The sequence below is a fragment of the Pecten maximus genome, chromosome 4, assembly GCF_902652985.1.
Source record: "Pecten maximus chromosome 4, xPecMax1.1, whole genome shotgun sequence".
Classification (NCBI taxonomy): domain Eukaryota; kingdom Metazoa; phylum Mollusca; class Bivalvia; order Pectinida; family Pectinidae; genus Pecten; species Pecten maximus.
In genome coordinates this window covers 14,371,571-14,394,827 of record NC_047018.1, presented here as the reverse complement: position 1 = coordinate 14,394,827, position 23,257 = coordinate 14,371,571, and the positions used below count along the sequence as shown (strand labels likewise).

Genomic DNA, 23,257 nt, shown 5'->3' with positions numbered 1-23,257 from the left:
GGTGAAGGGGAACCAATTTTGTATAAACGGTGGGTCGGCCTCCCAGGGGCCTTAGGGGCGGGGCCCAATAGGGGAAATATAGCAAATTCTTTGAAATCCTTCTTCTTCGGTAGGAATAAAGGGATTTGATCCATATTTGGTCTGAAACATCCTTGGGTGAAGGGAAACCAATTTTGTATAAACGGTTGGTCTGGCCCCCAGGGGCCTTAGGGGTGGGGCCCAATATGGGAAATAGGGTTAATCCTTTAAATCGCTACTAGTCATAAAGTTATAAATGAATTTGAACCAAATTTGGTCAGTAACATTCTTGGGAGAAGGGGAACAGAGTTTGTATACATTTTTACTCTGAACCCCCAGGGGCCTGAGGGGCGGAGCCAAATAGGGGAAATAGATATTAGTCTTTAAATCGCTACTAGTCATAAAGTTTTTAATGGATTTTAACTAGATTTGGTCAGGAACATCCTTGGGGGAAGGTGAACAGAGTTTGTATTAATTTTTACTCTGAACTCCCAGGGGCCTGAGGGGCCGGGCCAAATAGGGGAAATAGGGTTAATCTTTTAAATCACTGCTAGTCATAAAGTTATAAATGAATTTGAACCAAATTTGGTCAGTAACATTCTTGGGAGAAGGGGAACAGAGTTTGTATACATTTTTACTCTGAACCCCCAGGAGCCTGAGGGGCGGAGCCAAATAGGGGAAATAGATATTAGTCTTTAAATCGCTACTAGTCATAAAGTTTTTAATGGATTTTAACTAGATTTGGTCAGGAACATCCTTGGGGGAAGGTGAACAGAGTTTGTATTAATTTTTACTCTGAACTCCCAGGAGCCTGAGGGGCCGGGCCAAATAGGGGAAATAGGGTTAATCTTTTAAATCACTGCTAGTCATAAAGTTATGAATGAATTAGAACCAAATTTGGTCAGGAACATCCTTGGGAGAAGGGGAACAGAGTTTGTATACATTTTTACTCTGAACCCCCAGGGGCCTGAGGGGCGGAGCCAAATATGGGAAATAGAGATTAGTCTTTAAATTGCTACTGGTCATAAAATTTTTCATGGATTTTAATTAGATTTGGTCAGGAACATCCTTGGGGGAAGGGGAACCGAGTTTGTATAAATTTTTACTCTGAACCTTCAGGGGCCTGAGGGGCGGGGCCAAATAGGGGAAATAGGGTTAATCCTTTAAATCGCTACTAGTCATAAAGTTATGAATGAATTTGAACCAAATTTGGTCAGGAACTATCATTGGGAGAAGGGGAACAGAGTTTGTATAAATTTTTACTCTGAATCCCCAGGGGCCTGAGGGGCGGGGCCAAATAGAGGAAATAGGGTTAATCATTTAAATCGCTACAAGTCATAAAGTTATGAATGAATTAGAACCATATTTGGTCAGGAACATCCTTGGGGGGAGGGGAACAGAGTTTGTATAAATTTTACTCTGAACACCCAGGGGCCTGAGGGGCGGAGTCTAAGAGGCCCAAGGGTCTTTCCCCACCCTAAGGGACTTAGTTTCTTCAAACACAATTAGGTTGTAAAAATAATCCATAGGGTCTTTCAGTCCCTTAGAGAGTATGTGTATGAATAAATTGAACATGAACATTATTTTGACATTTGGTCAAATCCAACCAGGTGAGCGATACAGGCCCCATGGGCCTCTTGTTTATAATACATCATAGAAATGCTGGTTTCAGTATGTCCAAGTTCTGTCGTTAGACCAAGGAATTGGTCAATGTTACTAAAAACAAAATTTATATAAAATTGAAGATTTATATAATATTGCTTTGATCACTCTTTTGATAAAACAAGAGTTAGAGGGATAAATCGTAAAATTTTATTAGGCTTCACGGCTGTCATACTTTTTATTATTCATCATTACCAGCAAGTTAAGGTTTATGTCTTCACTGTTTAGGGATTACATATATCTAGTGATTACAGAGTTTCCCTGATTTTCACTGAATTCCATTTCCCATATACTCAGGGTAACAAATGTTATTATTTTTGTATTGTAGACCGTTCTATCAGACAGATGAAACTAAGCCAGTGTATGAACCAACAGAAGAAGAAATGGAAAAGGTACAAAGTGTATAGATATGTTAACTTGTACAGTCCAGTGTGAAGAGTGTAAGGGAGGCTAAACTGTAATTCTAACTGCCTAGGTATAAATCAGACTATGTGTCAATGGAACTATATGATTTAAACTATCTAGTGTATCTCTGTCAGTATATAAATCTAGCTGCATTCTCTCTCTGTTTACATCACCGATGTTCCAAACGAAGCATGTGTTTCTGATGTTTATCTAATGTCCTTTACTCTGTTAACAACAGCGACGTTCACAACGCAAGATTGACCAGATGCATAACCCTCACTATCTCAAGGCAGACGAGAAATCAGCGGTAAGATTTATGTTGTATTGAAGCAAACTGTGTAGGGGTTGAAAGACAAAGATATTTCATGTACTTTCATAAAATATGAAATATATTCTGCGTTCATAAATTTAGAGCAACTATGGCAAAATAGCTAATTTATTATCTGGACAGTGAAGTGTTGCGTAAGAAATGGCAGCATATACATCGATAAACCTGGGGCTATATATTGTACCCATGCATACTAATATAAACATTTAATATGAAATTTGCAGTTGTTTTAAAAAAATCAATGAAGGTATTTTTAGACTTATGATTATAAAGTAATGATTAGTTCCTACCCATTGTTATTTGTAAGAATTTCATGGAGGGTTTATTGTTCGAGTTTGTTGCTTGTTACAGAGAAAGAGGAGTAACGACCTGACAAAGGTGGACGACATTCCTGTAGCCCATATAGACATATCTGTACCCCTCCATGTGCCAGGTAAACTTATTGTTCGTGGATCTAGTATGTGGTTAGGTTGTCTCAAGCATGTGTGTATTGTAAGAATTAAAAATAAGCTGGTTGGTTTGTGTAGGCTTTTCATTGCTGTATGTTATTTGCAGGACCTGTTGAGTGTTAGAATTAGAAATAAGCTCTTTGGTTTGTATAGGCTTTTCATTGCTGTACGTTATTTGCAGGACGTGTTGAGTGAATATTCTCTGTGTGTTTGTGTGTTGTGGTATGTTGGTAGGGGGTTGGAAATGAAACACTGGGTTTGATGAACAATCCTCTTATTTAATAGGCTTGTCTTCCTCAGACCAATACATGAACTTGTCCAAAAAAGAGAAAGACAGAAGGAAGAAGGGACGAAAAGGCAAGCACAAGCGTAAAAAGGGACAAGAAGAAGAGGACTCGGAGGAAGATATACCCACTTCCCATCAAGTCAGCACAGTGGTGGATCTTCCTGAGGTAAGAGTCTTAAAAAATCTAAAGGTACATGTAGCTAGAGGCCCCAAAGGCTAATTCTTACATCTGGTAAATATACACCTATGGCAGACTTTAGAATGTCCATGTCCCATGTATGACAGGTATCAAAAGCCTTGTTAACCTGAACCTCCTCAAATTTAGTCCCTCACATGCAGTTATTAATGAAGATTATTTTCAAAGACCCTTCTCACGACCCCGTCCTGGTAAATGTGTAAATTTTATAGTCTGTTGTCATAATGAACTGGATAACATTGCTGTTTTATCAGGGTGCCAGTGTGTCAGACAATGAGGATAACAAGAACTCAGATGAGTTGTACAGAAAACTGGACATCAACTTGGATGAGTGAGTTGAGATACTTGTATATATATATATATACATATTTATTGGCCATGCCTGTCCATTATTCAGGGACATCGCCTTTTGTCATTTTTGTGCTACAGTTGAGTGTATATATGGTTTACATATCTTCACAAGTTCTTCTAAAATACTGAAACATTTTGTATCATTACTGTTGTTTGAAATTTTTGCTATTAAACAGTTTGTCCACAGCATGAATTCTCTGTCCATGAAGTTATTACGAGACAATGATATGATATCTGTCCTTACAGTACTGTGATATTTGTTGCTGTCTGCCCTCAGGCCTTTACGTGGTTGTTTTGTACTGTGATATTTAATGCTGTCTGCCCTCAGACCTTTACGTGGTTGTTTTGTACTGTGATATTTAATGCTGTCTGCCCTCAGACCTTTACGTGGTTGTTTTGTACTGTGATATTTATTGCTGTCTGGCCTCAGACCTTTACGTGGTTGTTTTGTACTGTGATATTTATTGCTGTCTGCCCTCAGACCTTTACGTGGTTGTTTTGTACTGTGATATTTAATGCTGTCTGCCCTCAGACCTTTACGTGGTTGTTTTGTACTGTGATATTTATTGCTGTCTGCCCTCAGACCTCTACGTGGTTGTTTTGTACTGTGATATTTGTTGCTGTCTGCCCTCAGACCTCTACGTGATGATGAGGTAATTCCAGTGAGACAACACCATATTGTCTTAGGCTCTCCCAACAATGTAGAGGAAGATATGGCTGTAGCAGAACAACCACGACGGAAACATCGGAAGGCAAAGGACAAAGACAAGGAGGATAAGAAAAAACACAGGAAAGACGGCAAAGAAAAGGTAACTCACACGAGGGTCTCGGATATCCAAACACAGAACTCACTGTTTAATTGTGATATGGGTTATGTGGTACATTTGAAAGATTAGATCTTTTTGAAGATGGATTATTTTTCTGTTTCACTATCTAGGGCAGTCAGATGACTATAATGTGTAATAAGTGTGCGAGATCTCCTTGAATCAGGATGTCTACCTATGTTTTTGTAGAATTGATTCAGAACTTTGACTTGAATAAAATTCTCAAAACCAGTTTTAGCTGGTGTGAAGGTCCAGGAGAGCTACTGCTATACCCCTGGCAACGACATTGGAGTCTGTGTCGTCGGTCTGCAGCTAGATTAAAGTTTTTATAAAACAGTGTTGTGTCAATAATAATAATGAGGGTACAGCTTAAGCATTTGACATGTTTGTTCCATTTTAAAAGACCTTTTCATTGGTACTGTATTTGCTGACTGTGACCTTTGACCTACATGTACTTTTAAAACACTTCAATATTGGACAATGTATATTAATCGTATGAATAGGGCTTTCATATTTGATATGTGTGTTTCTTGTTACAAGACTGATACATTGGTACTACATTTGCTGACCTGCAGAGCTGGCATACTTTAGAAAAACAATTCCGAATTTCACCCCACTCTAGCTGCAAGCAATGTTGTCTTCTGAAAACTCTTGTTATGATACTTTGTGCACATGATCAGTACTCCAAGTAGTTGTGTGCTTGTGTTTTGCATTCTGTTTCAGTGATATTCCTGACTTCCTTTTACAATATTCCTTTATTGTCTATAGTAAATCTTCGTATTCTCAAATCAATTAGTAATGATACTTGTACACATACTCAGTACCCAAGGTAATCATATGCTTGCTGTTTATTTATTTATTTTTGTAATGTAGAACTTTTTGAATATCATACTAACTATTTTACAGAAAAGCAAGAAGCGTGATAAAAAGCGGTCAGAGGCGACAGACTCCGTATCTAATCTGTTACTAGAAACTGACACACAAAGTGGGCCTGAAGTGGAAGTGGTCACTAACGGTCCTACAACAGAGGAAATGCCACAGGAAAACAACGTCCAGCCAGGAAAGGTCAGTCAGTTATAATTTTGTGACTGTGAACAGATTTCTGTTGTTCAATGTCCCTGTATATATATATGACACTCAAAAAGACAACCGTGGACACACCACAGGAATAGAATGTTTAGCTGGGAAAAGTAAGTGTTCATTTAGGAGCTTTAAGTGATAAGGGTAAACATGTTTGTTTTCATACAGAGTCATAAGGATCTGTTACAGTAGTACTTCTGTAACTAGATAATTTTTTGTTCATTGTCCTTGTATACGTATATATGAAACTTAAATAATGTAATTATATGAAACATAGTATTTGTGACCCTACAGGAAGATGACTTAGACTTCTGGCTATCAAGTAATGGAGCGACTCCATCGCCTACTAACCCCACTGTAGTGGTGGAGAATATGGATGTGGAAGTAGCTGGCTCCAGTGACGAGGAGGGAGATAAAAAGGTGGGTCCATTTAGATATTACTCTCTGAAATCTTGTCATGGATATCATAATTTTTTCAATGTTTTATTGGATTGGTAGAAATGTGCCTCTTTAAACAATTTGACAAGCTGTTTCTGTTTCTGCTTGGGAACAGGTTTCTATAAAGTTACTTAGCTAATTGTGTCAGAAGCATGGTTTTGTTCTTTATATAACAAAATTTCAATTTGGCAGAAAAAATAACCAATAGTGTGTAAACCAGGAGCAACCTTTTATGAAGATATTGTATATGGTATGCTGGACTTTGACAGATAGATTTAATAGTCAGTACATAAACAGATACCAGGTCGTGTTTTATACAGTGTAATGTTTTTGGTTGTCTAGAAAATAAAGAAAAAGAAAGAAAAGAAAACCAAGAAGGACAAGAAAGATAAGAAAGACAAAAAGAAGAGGTTGCGGGCAGAGTATGAAGAGGCAGATGGAATAACTACACCGTCAAAAGAACAGCTCCCCCCTGGCGAGGCAGAAATATCACTGAACAACAAACTACCGGTAGGGTATTCCAAGTGTTAACTATTATAATTCGTAGGTCTTTTAGGAAATTAGTACATATCTTAGATAAGTTAACTCAAGGTCAGCTATGTTGTTTTCCTTATCAGGTTAAGCTGTTCCAGAAAATCATCCATTTAATTTAATGAGGTATAACTTGTAACCTATTAATTAAAGTTTGCCACTTACTTTTGTTTGCAAGCAATTATACATGGACTGATAAAAGTAATATTTTATATGATTTCCAGCCGATGTCAGGGTACAAACACTTGGCTGAAAATGGTACAGTAAAAATGGTAAGTGTTACAGTCCACCTGTGTTACAGTAAAAATGGTAAGTTTAACAGTCCCGCTGTAAGTGTTACAGTAAAAATGGTAAGTGTTACAGTCCACCTGTGTTACAGTAAAAATGGCAAGATTTACAGTCCAGCTGTAAGTGTTACAGTAAAAATGGTAAGTTTAACAGTCCCGCTGTAAGTGTTACAGTAAAAATGGTAAGTGTTACAGTAAAAATGGTAATAGTTACTGAAAGTTTTATTATCGGGAATAAAACAGGGCAGGTCTTAAAGCATGTAATTTAGCGTTCAATATTTCCAAAGATTTCAAGTGACACTATACTGATATCTTGTCTGTCCTGTTTCATTGTTTTGACACCAGATAATTAAAAATATTTTACAGTAAACTGTATGAAATATATAAAAATAAGCAATCACCATTTTAAAAATGATATTGGAAATGTCTAAACCTATTTTTTACAGACGTATGAGACGAGAGTGAATCCCTCACGAACAGACCAATTGGTTGTGTCTGTAGTATTCGTCAACCTTACAGACAACCAACTCAAAGACCTCGAGTTCAATGTGATGGACACACTTAACACTAAATTAATTAGAGCAGTAAGTATTACAGTTATACTTCGATGTTCACTTAGTTAATTCCTACTCTTATTGATATGTCTTTACTCAATATCATTCTAAATATGGCAACTCTTTAATTGAAATGGACTTTTTTTGATAGCTCTTTAATTGAATTGATATCATCTCCAATCTTAATAACAGGTAATGTTTCCTTACATTTTTTTCTCAAAAATTCTGTTTTAATAAACACCCTATTACCTGGTATTCTGCTTAAAATCTATACTTGTATTAGTTTTCAATATAAGTACTGAATCTAGCAATTTGGATGTACTTTAACCTCTTACATGCTGTGCTACTTTTTGGTAAAAATTTAAGACAATGATATTTTGTTGATTAGATGGGTAGCAGTCATCATGATGCAGTCAAAGTCCCTTTTGTTCTCCTGCCGAATTCCCAGAATGAGGGCCAGTTTGCCTTCACTGTACAAAGCATCAATGTGCCGCAGAAACTTAAGGGAACTCTTACCTATATACTTAAGGTAGGGGAAACTTACCTTACAGGAAACGCCTTTATTTATATCATTTTGAAAAGAAATTGAATTGACTGTACTTAACATGTTAAAATAAATATGAAATGTTGTATTTTAAAATTGTACAACAAATTGATCATAATGATTAGTGGCCCATATCAGAGACGTTTGTTGGCGTTGGTGAAGAAGGTATTTAAGTGCAGTCTGCCCAGTAAATATAGTGGGGTTGGAAACAATGATCACACCATAGGATTGTATAATAAATATTTTGCTTTTAAATTATTACCCTATTGTTTTTGTCCAAATGGCAAAGGTTAATATCAGTGATATGGGGATATGGTTTGATGAATTTGGGATATATATGGACACAAGGCAAGGCTCTTGCTGACCTATCGGTGTTCTAGTTATAATTCATTTAAAAACAAACATTTTCCAAAAATGAAACGCATACCTCAAAGATTCACTGTATATTAAAAATGTAAGATTTAGTATGAATTGATTTCCAAACTAAATATTGCTGATGTACTACTGACCTTCTTATGTTTTAGACTGATGATGGTTCAACCCATGATAAAGTGGACTTTAAAGTAGAGTTGCCGTGTTGTGCTTTCCTGACCAGTGTACCTTGTAGTGGGTAAGTATATCAAAACTGGTGTCTCAATTAGGAATGTGCTCTTAAAACATTAAATATGTAAATTGTGAATATCACTGAGGACAGGTTTGTTCAAACTGATTTAAAATGTAACGGAGAAATAAACCTAAACATGTTATAGGGGATGAATTAATGGAATTGATAGAAATAAATTTGTCCATATTGAAAATGGAATGTTCATCAGAAACATGATAAACTACAAAGTTTTTTAGTTCACATGGTGAGCTTATGCCATGGTGCGGTGTCCGTCGTCCATCACTCCATCGTTCATCACTCCATCGTCCATCAACATTTCTTTAAAATCACTACTAGACCTCAGGAGCTTTTTTTTGGGGGGGGGGGGGGGGGGGGGGGGGCAAAAACAAAGTAAAGACCCACTAAATTGCTTCTTCCTGAAGAATGAGGATACAGTTGGATATTGTAATGTTGCTTAAAATATTTTGCCATGATTACTCAAATATCCAGGTGAGTGAAGCAGGCCCTCTGGGTCTCTTGTTAATGTTGATACTAAAAATAATTGTGTTGAGGTGTGGTTTGAACTCTCAAAGACCGATAATGTTATCTGAACTCTATGAGGATGTATCCATTGGATAGTTTAAGAACCAATCATTGTTGTTTATTATATTATATATGGGAATAATGAACTGTTTCTTTCTTTTCCAGGGAGGATTTTGCTTCACTCTTATCAAGTGGAGATTTAAATGCCAAATCTTCCATTTCTATCACACCTTCAGACACACAGTTCCATCATATATTAGCTAAAATCTGCTTTTATCAACATTTTACAGGTAGGTTTGGAAATTGGCTAGAAAATTATGAGTGATTTTAACTGATAGAATACCAATATGTTACTGACAGATCAGTCACAGATTCAAGAAGTTACTAATAATTACTCATACAAATTAAGAAATTTAATTATGAAATGTTGGCACTAAAGGAAATGTGATTTATATGTCCATTAGAGCTTGCATGATCTACTCATTATTTGGGAAAAGTTATCTTTTGTTCCAGCTACAAGTGTTGAATAAGAGAAACAAATGGATTAATCAGCTGGCTATTGGAGTAACCTCCATATACAAAATGTACCATCAGTAGTTACTTCATAGGGAAAGTTGATCTTGAAACAGTGTTTTTCCTCTTGTTTTACATGCCTGCTGTGTATGTAGATGTTTAAGATTTCTGTATGTTGTTTCAGTTGTAGAACAAGTATCAAATAGTGCTTCATTGTACAGTCGATCAATACAGGGCCACCATGTATGTCTTCTAGTCAAAAAGGTAAATATACACGTTTTATAGTCAAAAAGATAAAATATAAACATTCTATTGTCAAAAATGTTAAATATACACGTTTTATAGTCAAAAAGGTAAACAAACATGTATTAGTTTTATAGTCAAAAAGATAAAATATAAACATTTTATAGTCAAAAAGGTAAAATATACACGTTTTATTGTCAAAAAGGTAAAATATACACGTTTTATTGTCAAAAAGGTAAAATATACACGTTTTATAGTCAAAAAGGTAAATAAACATGTATTAGTTTTATAGTCAAAAAGATAAAATATAAACATTTTATAGTCAAAAAGGTAAAATATACACGTTTTATTGTCAAAAAGGTAAAATATACACGTTTTATTGTCAAAAAGGTAAAATATACACGTTTTATAGTCAAAAAGGTAAATATACATGTTTATAGTCAAAAATGTAAAATAATAAGGTAAAACATACTCCTAGTCAGAAAGGTGAATGATACACATTTAGTCAAAAAGGTAAATGATGTCCATCTCTTAGTCAAAAAGATAGATATACATAATCAAAAATGTAAAATACACTCATTTCCTAATAGTCAAATAGATAAAATACACATCTCATAGTCAAAAGGAAAAAAATACACAACTCGTAGTCAAAAACATAAAACATAAATGTCTGCTAGTTAAAAAGGTATACATATTGCCTTATGTGGCCATGTCCAGATATATGCTCGCAAAAATAAATTGGGGTCATTTCTAATCCTAATGTGAAATGATGTGATAACCTAAGTCCATTACTGTAACAGTACAGAATCAGTACTGACAGGTTGTAATTTACTTATTTTTTCATGGTATATTCTCAACAATCAAATTCCATTATTTCATGGATACCTGATAAAATACATGCATGAATTTCTTTGTTTTTGTTTTAGAATAATGAAGAGCTGAAAGTAGATGGGAAATGTTCAGACACCAGCCTAATTTCTAGTATTGTTCAAGATATCAAGTGCGCATTGGTCTAATGGATAAAGGTGCCACACACGTCAAACATTTGACTGTAGAGATTACTGTGTATTTCACCGAATCCCATTCTGTATAGTCTTCATCCTCCCATGATAATCTTCACCCAAGTCCAAACAGATTACCCCCCCTACCTTGTGTTTCCCAGCCAGTGATGTTACTCTCTTGGATGATGTAGAAAGATCACCATGTCACATAAATTAAAGGTCATCTCTTCACAACTACTTTCCAATTTTTTGTTGATAAAAAAGGGTTACTATTCAGACTTGGCTATACACAATTTGTGTATAGTGCATTTGAACCTCTTAGATGTGTTACAAAATATTGAATAATTAAGATTTAAAATAAAACAACATTTTTCCAAATTCTACGTGGAAGTACCATAAAAACCCGTGTAATTTGTGGAGGTACTTTTGAGACTGAAAATACTGGGAAAAAACTTCTATCCGTATATTTTGCGCATTAAAAAATTTGACTAAAAATGATGTCCAGGAGGTCCCAAAATTGATGTAAACACAGATTAGCACAAAACATTGCTTAAAATTATTCTACTAAATACTTGATGATTAAAATAATTTGATCAGTTTGTGTTTAGTTACGTTTATTCAGAACTGATTTCTGTTTCATTGTGATGAATCCCTAATTAACTCAAGTATCAACACATATAGTAAGTAGCTATACATCACTTCATTATCTGACTTATTAACAAGAATAAATTGCTGTGTGCATGTTTATTGATCTTCAAGTTCCTTTGCGGGAATTTCCGTCTTTTTCCAAGATGGCAGACTTTGAGAATTGGAGATCTTTTTTTTTCTGTAAAGAAAAAAACTTTAAAAAAACATCTGTACTTGTATAATTTGCGGACCCCAACTTCAAACTTTATTTCAGTACAAAAAAACTGAGCAAATTACAAGAGTTTTTACAGTAGGTAGAAAAAAATGAAGTCACAAGTGTCTTGACCTTTTAATGCTGTAATGTTGAGCAGTATCTAATAATGATACCTTGGATAAGGCAGACTTTCATTGAAGATGACATTGTTTGTTTACTAGAACCAAAGGTGTCACTACTAAGAATAGTTATATAGTGTATCCAGGCTTGACTGTTTAATTATGATTTTACACGTATGGTTTTATTTTAGGGAATTATATCTCATATCACGTTTTGTTTCATTTATGTTATCACAGATTTTTTGTGATATAGCAGTCCTGTTGAAAATTATTGTTTTATATCCTTATTGTTTGAAAACAATTTCTGTGAAGTTTATTTTCAAAAATTGTACCTTATCAATGTATTCATAAGATTATTCTCTATTATAAAATAGTATTTAAACTTTCATACATTTATGCAGTTGTGATTTGCTTTTTGATATTATGTACACAGGTGCAATAAAATTATTAGTCTAAACAGTCACCAAACTTTGGTAGGAACTATTGACTGTCACCAAACTTTTGTAGGAACAATTGTACAGTCACCAAACTTTGGTAGGAACTATTGTACAGTCACCAAACTTTGGTAGGAACTATCGTACTGTCACCAAACTTTGGTGGGAACTATTGACTGTCACCAAACTTTGGTAGGAACTATTGTACTGTCACCCAACTTTGGTAGGAACTATCGTACTGTCACCAGACTTTGGTAGGAACTATCGTACTGTCACTAGACTTTGGTAGGAACTATCGACTGTCACCAGACTTTGGTAGGAACTATCGTACTGTCACCAAACTTTGGTAGGAACTATCGTACTGTCACCAAACTTTGGTACGAACTATCGACTGTCACCAAACTTTGGTAGGAACTATCATACTGTCACCAAACTTTGGTAGGAACTATCGTACAGTCACCAAACTTTGGTAGGAACTATCGTACAGTCACCAGACTTTGGTAGGAACTATCATACTGTCACCAAACTTTAGTAGGAACTATCGTACTGTCACCCAACTTTGGTAGGAACTATCGTACAGTCACCAGACTTTGGTAGGAACTATCGTACAGTCACCAAACTTTGGTAGGAACTGTCGTACTGTCACCAAACTTTGGTAGGAACTGTCGTACTGTCACCAAACTTTGGTTGGAAGTGTCTGACTGTTACTTAGGTAGGAATTATTGGACTGCTACCAAACTTCAGTCGGAAGTGTTGGAATGCCACCAAACTTTAGTCGGAAGTGTTGAACTACCTGAACTGCCAGTATTACACTATTTCTGCCTAATCACTATATTTTAACTTGCTTACTGTCGGCTACAAAAAAGTATATGTATATTCTCAGAATGCAAGTTTTAGAGTGAACTTGAGGGGTGAAGAAATATATGCAATGTTTCAGTGCTTGAATCAGAAAATAATATGGGCCTACTTTATAATGTACACACACATTATTTGTTCTTGTTTAGATGTAAATAGCAGTGTCTTTTGTTTTGCTTAAATGTCCCCTATATTATTTCTCAGTCTTACTGTCATTACATTGTTGTTAGGTCAAAAGCTGCTCTTACATAGTAATGACATACCTATTGTCTGATACGGGTCAGGCTTGTTTTCATCTCATATTTGTTACATTATCACAGTTTTTTCAGACGGAATAATTTGCTGATCTGGGTTACGCTAATGTTTTCATCTCGAGTTTGTTACAATGTCGCTGTAATCTCAGACCAATTGTCTGATCTGGGTCAGGCTGATGTTTTCATCTTGAGTTTGTTATATTTTCACCGTAATCTCAGACTGATTGTCTGATCTGGGTCAGGCTAATCCAGATTTTCAGTAATGTCATACACATGTACCTATTGTTTGATCTGGGTCAGGCTGATGTTTTCATCTTGAGTTTGTTCTATTGTCATTATAAAATCAGACCAATGGTCTGTTCTGGGTCAGACTAACGTTTTCATCTAGAGTTTCAGGAATTTCAAACCGATCAATCTTGGTTAGGGTAATGTTTTCATCCAGAGTTTCAGTATTGTCATACCTATATTGTCTGATCTTGGTCAGACAAATGTTTCATTCAGAGTTTCAGTAATGCCAGACCGATTGTCTGTTCTGGGTAAGACTAATAATATTCATCCTGAATTTGTTACATTGTCACACTATCACTTGTTGATTTGGGATAAGAGGTGTTTTTTGTGTAACTTTGCTGAGATGTTTCTCTAAAGCTGTAATATGTGTGTTTTGTGTAACTTTGTTGACATATTTTTTCTAAGAAATATGAAGACTCACTGCTGTTCATGCATCTATAAACACCTTGAGATATGGTTTCTTTTTCTTTATTAAACAACTGTGATATATATAAATTCCATTCAACACACATTGTTTACTTCATTTTAACTTCTTTCGGAAGTTTGTGTGTTAAAAATGTATGGTACTTCCGTATATGGTTTATGATTTAATTACTAAACTGCTTGTAGCTTCATTATGATGGCAAAACACTGTTCAGCAGGTCTTGTTTCTGCTCTAAACCTCTTTATTCAGCTTTAAAAGCTCCAGAACTCTCTTAGCACACTTCAGCAGGCCTTATCAGCTTCAGATCCATCTAAGCACAATATTCAACAGGCCTTGTTTCAGCTTCCGAGTCCCCAATATGAGTGTGTTTCTATTATTAAGTTATCTTTGCCTTGACAAATCACCTGCATTCCAAATTTGAAATTGTTTACACTGTATAAAAATGTCTTAACAGTTGTAAGAACTTGCATGAAATAACCCAGTAGTTATGACTTTAAAGGTTTTGTACATGAAATTGTTTTGATTGATTGGCCTTTCAGGCAAAATGTTGTGACACTGCCTTTCATCAGTCTCCTTAATATATGGCAACCAAATTGTTTGGAAGTTGACAAGTGTGTTCTTTGGGAATTACTTAATATAAATGTGTACTTTATGTTATAGACATTTGATGTTTGTATTTCATCAATAATTGAATTATGTCAAGAGTATGCTCAGGACGTCCATTTCGTATGAATAAAAGGGTTTTGAATGAGGAATGTTTATAAATATCTCAAGATGTTATATTTATATTGAATTTCAGAATGCACTGTTCTGGAAGCCCTCTTTGTTGTTCACAAACTGTAAAATATGTGCAAATATTGTTATTTCTTTGCTGGATATTAGCTAACAATTCCACAAGGGAAGAAGTCTGTATAATTACAGACTTCAAAAGATGAAAAAAAAATCAAGATCAACAAGATTCTGTGTCACTAATCTACAGTGATCAAACATCTGGTATTATTTCAGTTTCCAAAAATTAATTTTTGAATTTAAGGAAATATATCTGGTGATTGAGAATTAGGTCATCATAGTATGGCCAATATCAGCTTGACCTGAAAAGACCAGGTGAGTTGGTGACACTGAAGATTTTGTCAATTACTTTCTGGTTAGTAATACACATATAGGAGACAAGGGACAAATTTCCAACCCATGGTCCATATACTGTATAAACATTGTATATGATTGCCAGTCCAGTTCCACTACACTCTAATACAAGCATATATATACGGACTGACACCATTTGTTGGAAATTTGTCTCTCTGGGTAGGAGATATACAAATTTTGGAATGACAAACTAATATTTCAGCTAACAGTTGTGTGTGGTTATCAAGAAAACACTTCCTTCCGATTAGTGTATGTATTCAGAATGTTTAACTGGATGTAAAGTTTTATTTTTCTGTAGTATCCGATTATACAGGTCTGTGATCGCTGGCCCATTAGGTTGTATAAATTGTGTGTTGCCAGGATAATAGTAAATTATGGTGCGAGATTGTGTCAGTATAGGTATACAGAAAGCTTGTATTATAAATCATCACATCATCTGTTACATGTATATACAGCAGCAATCAGCTATTCATTTAATTAAATGCTGTGTACATGAATACCAGTCCATTGTTTCTTGTTATTTAGTGTGAACAGACGTCCAAGGTTCTTGTGCTAACTTATTGTTACATCATGAACATTTCCATTACTATTTTCATCCTGTAATTGGCCAGGTGGACCAGCACACTAACACTGACTCAACAAGAGGCCCAAGAGGGATCTTATCACCCACCTTCAAATGACTGATCTTTTCTCAACTTTTCTCTTCTTCCTCCTATTCAATCATTTGAAAACAAGTTGAACCTACCTATTAGTCCGAGAAAGATCGTTCAAGAGCTCTATGACAACAAACTTGAACTAACAAAATTCAAAATAGCCCCTATTGGCCATCTTAATATTTTCCAATCAGTTTCAAAATTCAATATGCAAAATGCACAGACTATTGGAAACCAGCATATTTAATTTGAGGAAAATCCTTGCAGCGCTTTCGAAAAATAGTAGTAACAAACTTCAAGCTGTTCAATTTAAAATGGTCACCTGTCAACTGTTTTGTTCAAGATCAGTCTCAAAATTCAATAATTCAATATACAAAACCAGGGACCATGGGGGTCTACAGAGGATTTGAGAAAGATCCATACTGTACTTTCTGAGAAATTGGGTGATAGATTCAACTTGTCAAAATTCAAAATGACCGCCTGTCAACCAATTTGTTTTCCAATATGCACAAGAAGGGACCAAGGGAAACCTACAAAATGGCTGTCGTAAAATTAAACATGCACAACCTGAGGGACCAGGGGGAATCCACATTAATGAAGTATGTTAATGATTGATCCAGTGCTTCAGGAATAGTGATAAAAATTCTTTAAGGATGGACAGATGAACACCAAACACCGGACGAATAGTGATTTGAATATATCTGTTGATGGTGGAATAAAAAGGGAGTTTTCATATTGAAGGACAATGAAATTACATTTTTAGAATTTTTACCAATTGCAATATACATACATGGACAGGCTTCTTGCCAGGATTGAGTGTATTGCTGGATAAATATACATACACAGAAATATATAATCACTTTTATACATAACAGCTATTCAGGATCAGTAAGAAGTCCAATTGTAATACATGTATTACAATGAGCAAACTAAAGTCACTCAACAATATATGCTTGGTCATTGCTTTTTAAGAGTACGGTGCAAGGTGATGCCTAAATTTTATTGAAACCATTCTTGTATAGATAGGATACAAAAAGGTACAACATAAAAGGGCTGACCTCACCCCTAACACATCTGAGGGATCAAGTAAAGACGTAAAAGGGTTCACCCCACCCCTTACACATCTGAAGGATGAAGTCAAGATGTAAAAGGGTTGGCCGCACCCCTAACGCATCTAAAGGATGAAGTCAAGACTTAAAAGGGTTCACCCCACCCCTAACACATCTGAAGGATGAAGACGAGACATAAAAGGGTTCACCACACCCCTAACACATCTGAAGGATGAAGACGAGACAAAAGGGTTCACCCCACCCCTAACACATCTGAAGGATGAAGACGAGACATAAAAGGGTTCACCCCACCCCTAACACATCTGAAGGATGAAGTCAAGACGTAAAAGGGTTCACCACACCCCTAACACATCTGAGGGATGAAGACGAGACATAAAAGGGTTCACCCCACCCCTAACACATCAGAGGGATGAACACGAGACATAAAAGGGTTCACCCCACCCCTAACACATCTGAGGGATGAAGACGAGACATAAAAGGGTTCACCCCACCCCTAACACATCTGAAGGATGAAGTCAAGACATAAAAGGGTTCACCCCACCCCTAACACATCTGAGGGATGAAGACGAGACATAAAAGGGTTCACCCCACCCCTAACACATCTGAAGGATGAAGTCAAGACATAGAAGGGTTCACCCCACCCCTAACACATCTGAGGGATGAAGACGAGACATAAAAGGGTTCACCCCACCCCTAACACATCTGAGGGATGAGACGAGACATAAAAGGGTTGGCCCCACCCCTAACACATGTACATCTGAGGATGAAGTCAACACTAGTTATAGCTTAATTTAAGAATGACTGCTATCCCTACCATATAACTATCTTTGTAGCAAGAACAGACATAACAAAAATATCAGGATTGGCAGTTTAGTCTGTATCTGACATTGACTAATTCAACAAGAATCATCTGCAACAACCCACTAGTTTATGTATAGACAGTATGTGTAATAAAACATGACAAAATCTACCACAATTAGTTCTGCTGTTAGTACTATTATTTATATAATTTAAAGAACACTAAAAGGCGGGGGAATCCAGGGGAAGGCGGGGGAATCCAGGGGAATCCAATGTCCTGTAGGTGCTGGTTTAGGGTAGAAGTCTCGGTAGAGGAATCCTAGGTGCCATCATACGATAATTTACATGTAATAACGATTAGCTTAGAGGTGGAGCATCAACACCAGAGATTCCGTAAATAATAGATTTTATTTGTTGGTATGCCTAGCCATCGGAAACATGTCAACAAATATAAAATTGATGGAATTCCTAGTGTTGATGCTCCATCTCTTACCTACTTGTTATTATGTAGTTGAAATCAAATGTAAAAGATATTACCACATTCAGTGCAATTTTGTTGAGCCATTTATATGAGGATCAATTTTACAATTCACTACAATGACCTGCTATACCTATATAGATGCATTTGTTGTAAAAACCTCTATATCCATATCCTGCTCCTCCTCCAGGACCTGACTGTGATGTCATTCCGGGTTGACCGTATGTAAAATACAAGACTCAATCATTTTGGTTATGGAACTACTAATGGCCTACTCATGGTTCTGACAGAATCACTGGACACTTAATTATAATTAAATACAGTGTATTATTACAGCTATCGATACTAATTTCTTGTGATATAAACATACGGGTGATTGATACAGGACCTCTGGGCCTTTTTGCCCAAGCGAGTGATACAGGCCCTTTGGGCCTTTTTGCCCAAGCGAGTGATACAGGACCTCGGGACCTCTTTATCCAGGCAAGTGATACAGGACACCGAGGCCACTTTAACCTCGTAATAATACCAGACTTTTAGATCAAGGGAGCTACATCTGTATTTCTCATCGACTCGCACGCTGGAATGGGTTGTCTAATTTCGCAGTGGTCTCCCTTAGATCGCTTACCACAATCATGAGCGGGAATGGACTTCGTTTTTTGAGACAAGTTGTGGAAGCTGGAACGAAATGCAGAGGTTTTGAGTCTATACTTGACAAGGTATTATCTTTTTATAACTAGTGTGTATTGGCATTTGAGCATTAGGCTTGCTTAGGACGTGGCCCGCCCCTAACACCTCAGACTCAGAAGTTGGCGAACTACACTGTACTAAAAAAACACCGGGACAGTCTGTACACAGGGGTACGTCACAATAATAATGTATACACGAAATGATTAAAAATGTGTGTTATGTTTATACTGACCCACATACAATTTTAATCATTTCATGTATACATTATTATTGTAACGTGCCCCTGTGGTCTGTAGGAGAAGGTCACAATGGTCATACACTCAGTATGTACTTTAGGACTCAGGCTAGCTGGGCGACCATTAAAAAAGGCCCATGGGACTCTAGGGTATCAATATAGCCAACATGTATGGCAAGGGGACCGTCCTTCTCCTTTTCTTATTATCATTTGCACTTTAGCTCTGCTTGAAAGCTTCACACTAATATTAAAGGTGTAATAGATAATCTAATATATAACACTGAGTATCTAGTCCATAACTCGAGGTCATGTGTCAGAGGTCAAGGTCAATTTTTGTATCTTTTACTGATGAACATTTTGTGAAGACAGTCTGAATCAAAGTTGATCAGAATTAAAGCCTGCTGACTAAAAGTCAAGGTCACTTTTTCTTTCGTTTTACTGGAGAACATTTTGTCATGACATGATAATGAGTAAACAGACTAAAGGTCAAAGTCATGTTGTCAGAGATCAAGGTCACTGGGTCAGAGGCCAAAGATCACATTTTGTATGTTATCACTGATTAACAGTAATGGTCAGAATTAAATAATGAGTCAACTTTACAAAGATCAAGGTCACTGGGCCAATGGTAATTAAGAACATTTTGTTTCAAAAGTCAAGGACGTAGTGGACCACTGACTACATGTATGACCCTGGTTCTAAGAGGGGAAGGTATTTAGATGGAAATAAAAAAAATTTTAAAAAAAATCTAACCAAAAGGTTTCCATCGGTGCTTTCATTTCCTTAATTTAAGCCCAGGTAGTACAGTATCGAGATTGATTTGTATGATGTATATTTTGCTCCCTTGCCACATAATGGGGCCCTTGCTGACCTGTCTGTGTTCTTGTTTGAATATGTGTCTGATCCAGAAAAAAATGGCTCAGTTATGTTTAGTATTATTGTAACCGAGCGCAGGAATTATATAAATTTAAATCACTGCTTCCGCTAGGTATCGAACCCCGGACCTCTGGCTTACTAGTCTTGCGCTCAACCGATCGAGCTAAAGAGTAGATCTCTCTAGCCGAGCGGTATATTGCAGCTAGTATTTACCAGGGTTACATACTCCCCCTCTAAGAAAGAACTTGCCTTGAGTTTTCCAGGGGTAACAACGATGCTTTCACAAGCAGCGATGAGTATCATTCCCGAGTCCCTACATGGGCGCCAATGTAACAGAGCATAGGAATTAAAAATTTATATAATTCTTGCACTCGAACACTAGCCGGATGCTCTACCAGTTGAACTACCTGGTCACCGATGATCGACTCAGTCCAGTCCCGCTACACACCTCCCTCCTTTTTTTCCAAGTCTTCGCCCTCGAAGACACATGATACCCTTATACCACCACCGTGGGTATTTTAGATGGGCGCCAATGTAACAGAGCGCATGATTAATTAAATTTAAATCACTGCCTCCGCTAGGGATCGAACCCAGGACCTCTGGCTTACTAGTCTTACGCTCAACCGATCGAGCTAAAGAGAAGATCTCTCTAGCCGAGCGGTATATTGCGGCTAGTATTTACCAGGGTTACATTATGATTTCTAATTCACAGATTTCATATATAGATTCCCCTTGTCTCAAACTTAATATGTAGGTTTCCCATGGTCCCTAGTTGTGCCCATTTGATTTTGAGTCTGATCTAGAAAGCAAAATGACTGGCAGTTGAAGTTAAGCTTTTCTATTTATAATTCAAAGAAATTTCTTCCCTTTAATGTCTCTAATATCTCCATTAGATTTAATTTGATGTATATGTTCTCATTGTTACAAGATAATTAAAGCAGAGAAAAGAATCACTCTTGGATCTCGTTTTATAAGTTAACAAAACCTTGCAAAGTCATATAATGGATTTTTGTTCATAATGGATTTTTCTTCAAGGTTAAAGTCGTTTCTGGAGGCAATGGAAAAATGGTGTGTGAGATGACCGTTACAGAGGATCACCAGAATCGTCTGGGCACTCTACACGGAGGAATGACTGCAGCTTTAGTGGACGCTGTGTCCACTTGGGCCCTACTGACCACTGAGCGACAGGTAGCAGGTGTCAGTGTTGACATGAACATATCGTAAGTATTTACTCTGTAAATGCTGCCAATCCTCAGCTAAAAAAATATATGGACCCGATACTCCAGGTGACATCCCCAATGATTACTCTGTATTTACATGTACCGTGTATATGTGTATATATGTCATGTACCACATCATTTGAAAATATCTTTTGACTAAGATATTTCATCTGCAGCTTATTTGAATATTAAGATATAAATGCCAGTAATTAATTACCCTTGCTGCCTTATGTATATAAATTCATATCATTTGGATGTTGCCCAAGATACCAAAATATTTTTGACTTTTTTCAATAAATTACAATGAAGATAAGTCCACTATTTTTGAAGATCATTCATGATATACTGCCACAAATCTCAAAACTTGAGAATACATAGGAGGAGATGAAAATTAAATTTTGTCATTTTTTCAGATACATGAAGGCAGCAAAAGTTGGAGAGGACATTCTGATTGAGGCTAATTCTGTCAAAGTGGGGAAAACTTTAGCCTTCTTAAATGTGGATATCAGAAAGAAAAGTGACGGAGCCTTACTAGCTCAAGGCAAACATACCAAGTTTGTAGGAAGTTAATACACATTCTCTGGTGATAGGAACATACTAAGTTTGTAGGAAGTTAATACACATCCTCTGGTGATAGGAACATGTCCGAGACTGGAGAGAAGCTTTATAAGTATATAGCTCAGTATAACATAGTTATCACAAAAAAAACCATGTGAAATGAATTCAATTGATGTCTGCATTCTTTTTGAGTATTTTTATATTATACCTTTGAAGTGTGTTGATTATTAAAGTGTTTTTAATTTGATGTTATCATAGTATGGGTGTCATTTTCTGACAATGATAATAATGACTAATTCTCACAATTTCATGGATTTATTATGTTAATAAAAATTGATGAATATTACAATAGCTGTATTATATTTATAATCAATGATATGACAATGTTTGATTTATTTTGCTCCATTGAGTTAATGGAGGGATGGGTTTCATTACACAATTTTATCCTACATGTAATTTATAATCATGATAAGATCATCTCAATATAATAACTTATAGTGGATAGAAAGTATATAATATAGATAGACTATGACAAGGGTACTCGTATCACTGTTATTTCTAAAACAGATAATTTACGATTACTTCGTAACAGTATCAGAAAATCTCTAAAATATTAACTTGCATTGAGAAATATATCAAATTGTCATTACAAGATCACATTCATGTGGTCATGTGATTGCTACATTTTTCCAAAGATGTTGATTTCATACTCTGAATGTTTGCATTGCTGTTTTCCAGTTGGTTGCAAGGTGATTTTCAATTTTAGACAGTCTTAAGAGATTATATACATGAAACATATAAAAGAATGTCTGGTATAAAAATATGCATAGTACATTTAGAGATATGCTATAAACCTAGATTTAATGCCTTCCCATGGTAAAGACATGCTTTAAATAATGATTATGGACTAAAGGTTTTGTGACCTGGTGAATTACCAGTATCACACATCAAGTACTGTTCCATAGGCCTTAACTCTGTAACAGATTGTACATCTATATGATACGGTATGTATGAAACATCATGTATATTGTGTAAGTTATAATATCCAGGTCAATATGATGTATCAGGGGCTAACTGAACTCCATTCACTGGCCTCTTCATTATATATATATATATATTTGGATGTTATACACACTGTCGATAATGTGGTATGGAATGATCTTTTAAAGATGGTGGACCAGGATGAGCGAAGAAGGTAGGTCTTAACTTCAAGCTACCTGATCAGTTGTTTGTATACACATTGTGACCATGACAAGTACCGTACTGAATACCATTCCATACCACCTTATCGGCAGTGATACAGTGGAAGTGAAGCACTCTTATGGAATCATTAAATGATACAGCATTTATAGCTTTACAGATTTGGATACCTATAAGGGTCATGAATGAGTGGTGTTAGGAACGGCTAGAAAACAAGTTCAGAATCCAAAATGATGACTCATGTTGTGTTATGGAGAGTGCGCAGTACTGAACTAGAACTGTCGCCAGGAT

General features: G+C 36.1%; 2 protein-coding genes across 5 annotated transcripts in view; both read left to right on the top strand.

Annotated features, from left to right (window-relative positions):
- Positions 1-15,696, top strand: part of LOC117325320 (AP-3 complex subunit delta-1-like) — a 56,302-nt gene extending 40,606 nt beyond the window's left edge. For 3 of the 4 annotated variants that reach the window (XM_033881449.1, XM_033881451.1, XM_033881452.1), the window contains 16 exons: positions 2,009-2,072; positions 2,324-2,392; positions 2,765-2,846; positions 3,148-3,314; positions 3,599-3,675; positions 4,330-4,504; positions 5,426-5,584; positions 5,894-6,019; positions 6,380-6,547; positions 6,793-6,840; positions 7,302-7,439; positions 7,798-7,938; positions 8,478-8,563; positions 9,245-9,369; positions 9,777-9,856; positions 10,762-15,696. In XM_033881449.1, coding sequence (XP_033737340.1) covers positions 2,009-2,072; positions 2,324-2,392; positions 2,765-2,846; positions 3,148-3,314; positions 3,599-3,675; positions 4,330-4,504; positions 5,426-5,584; positions 5,894-6,019; positions 6,380-6,547; positions 6,793-6,840; positions 7,302-7,439; positions 7,798-7,938; positions 8,478-8,563; positions 9,245-9,369; positions 9,777-9,856; positions 10,762-10,851 — 1,795 coding nt within the window. In that variant the 3' untranslated portion in view covers positions 10,852-15,696. The remainder of the gene's footprint in view (positions 1-2,008; positions 2,073-2,323; positions 2,393-2,764; positions 2,847-3,147; positions 3,315-3,598; positions 3,676-4,329; positions 4,505-5,425; positions 5,585-5,893; positions 6,020-6,379; positions 6,548-6,792; positions 6,841-7,301; positions 7,440-7,797; positions 7,939-8,477; positions 8,564-9,244; positions 9,370-9,776; positions 9,857-10,761) is intronic. The other variant, XM_033881450.1, reaches the window with a different exon arrangement.
- Positions 15,697-18,649: 2,953 nt separating this feature from the next.
- On the top strand, positions 18,650-22,115 carry LOC117325319 (acyl-coenzyme A thioesterase 13-like). The gene is made up of 4 exons (XM_033881448.1): positions 18,650-18,909; positions 21,024-21,208; positions 21,622-21,802; positions 21,850-22,115. Exons 1-3 carry the CDS (start codon positions 18,826-18,828, stop codon positions 21,776-21,778), a joined length of 426 nt encoding a protein of 141 aa, XP_033737339.1. The 5' UTR covers positions 18,650-18,825; the 3' UTR covers positions 21,779-21,802; positions 21,850-22,115.
- The last annotated feature ends 1,142 nt before the right edge of the window (positions 22,116-23,257 follow it).

What these genes read in the sequence shown, in the direction of transcription:
- LOC117325319 (XM_033881448.1), top strand. Translation starts at nt 18,826, where the DNA reads ATGAGCGGGAATGGACTTCGTTTTTTGAGACAAGTTGTGGAAGCTGGA. An exon ending in TTGAGTCTATACTTGACAAG is followed by an intron (nt 18,910 to 21,023) that starts GTATTATCTTTT and finishes TTTTTCTTCAAG; the next exon opens with GTTAAAGTCGTTTCTGGAGG. An exon ending in AGTGTTGACATGAACATATC is followed by an intron (nt 21,209 to 21,621) that starts GTAAGTATTTAC and finishes TCATTTTTTCAG; the next exon opens with ATACATGAAGGCAGCAAAAG.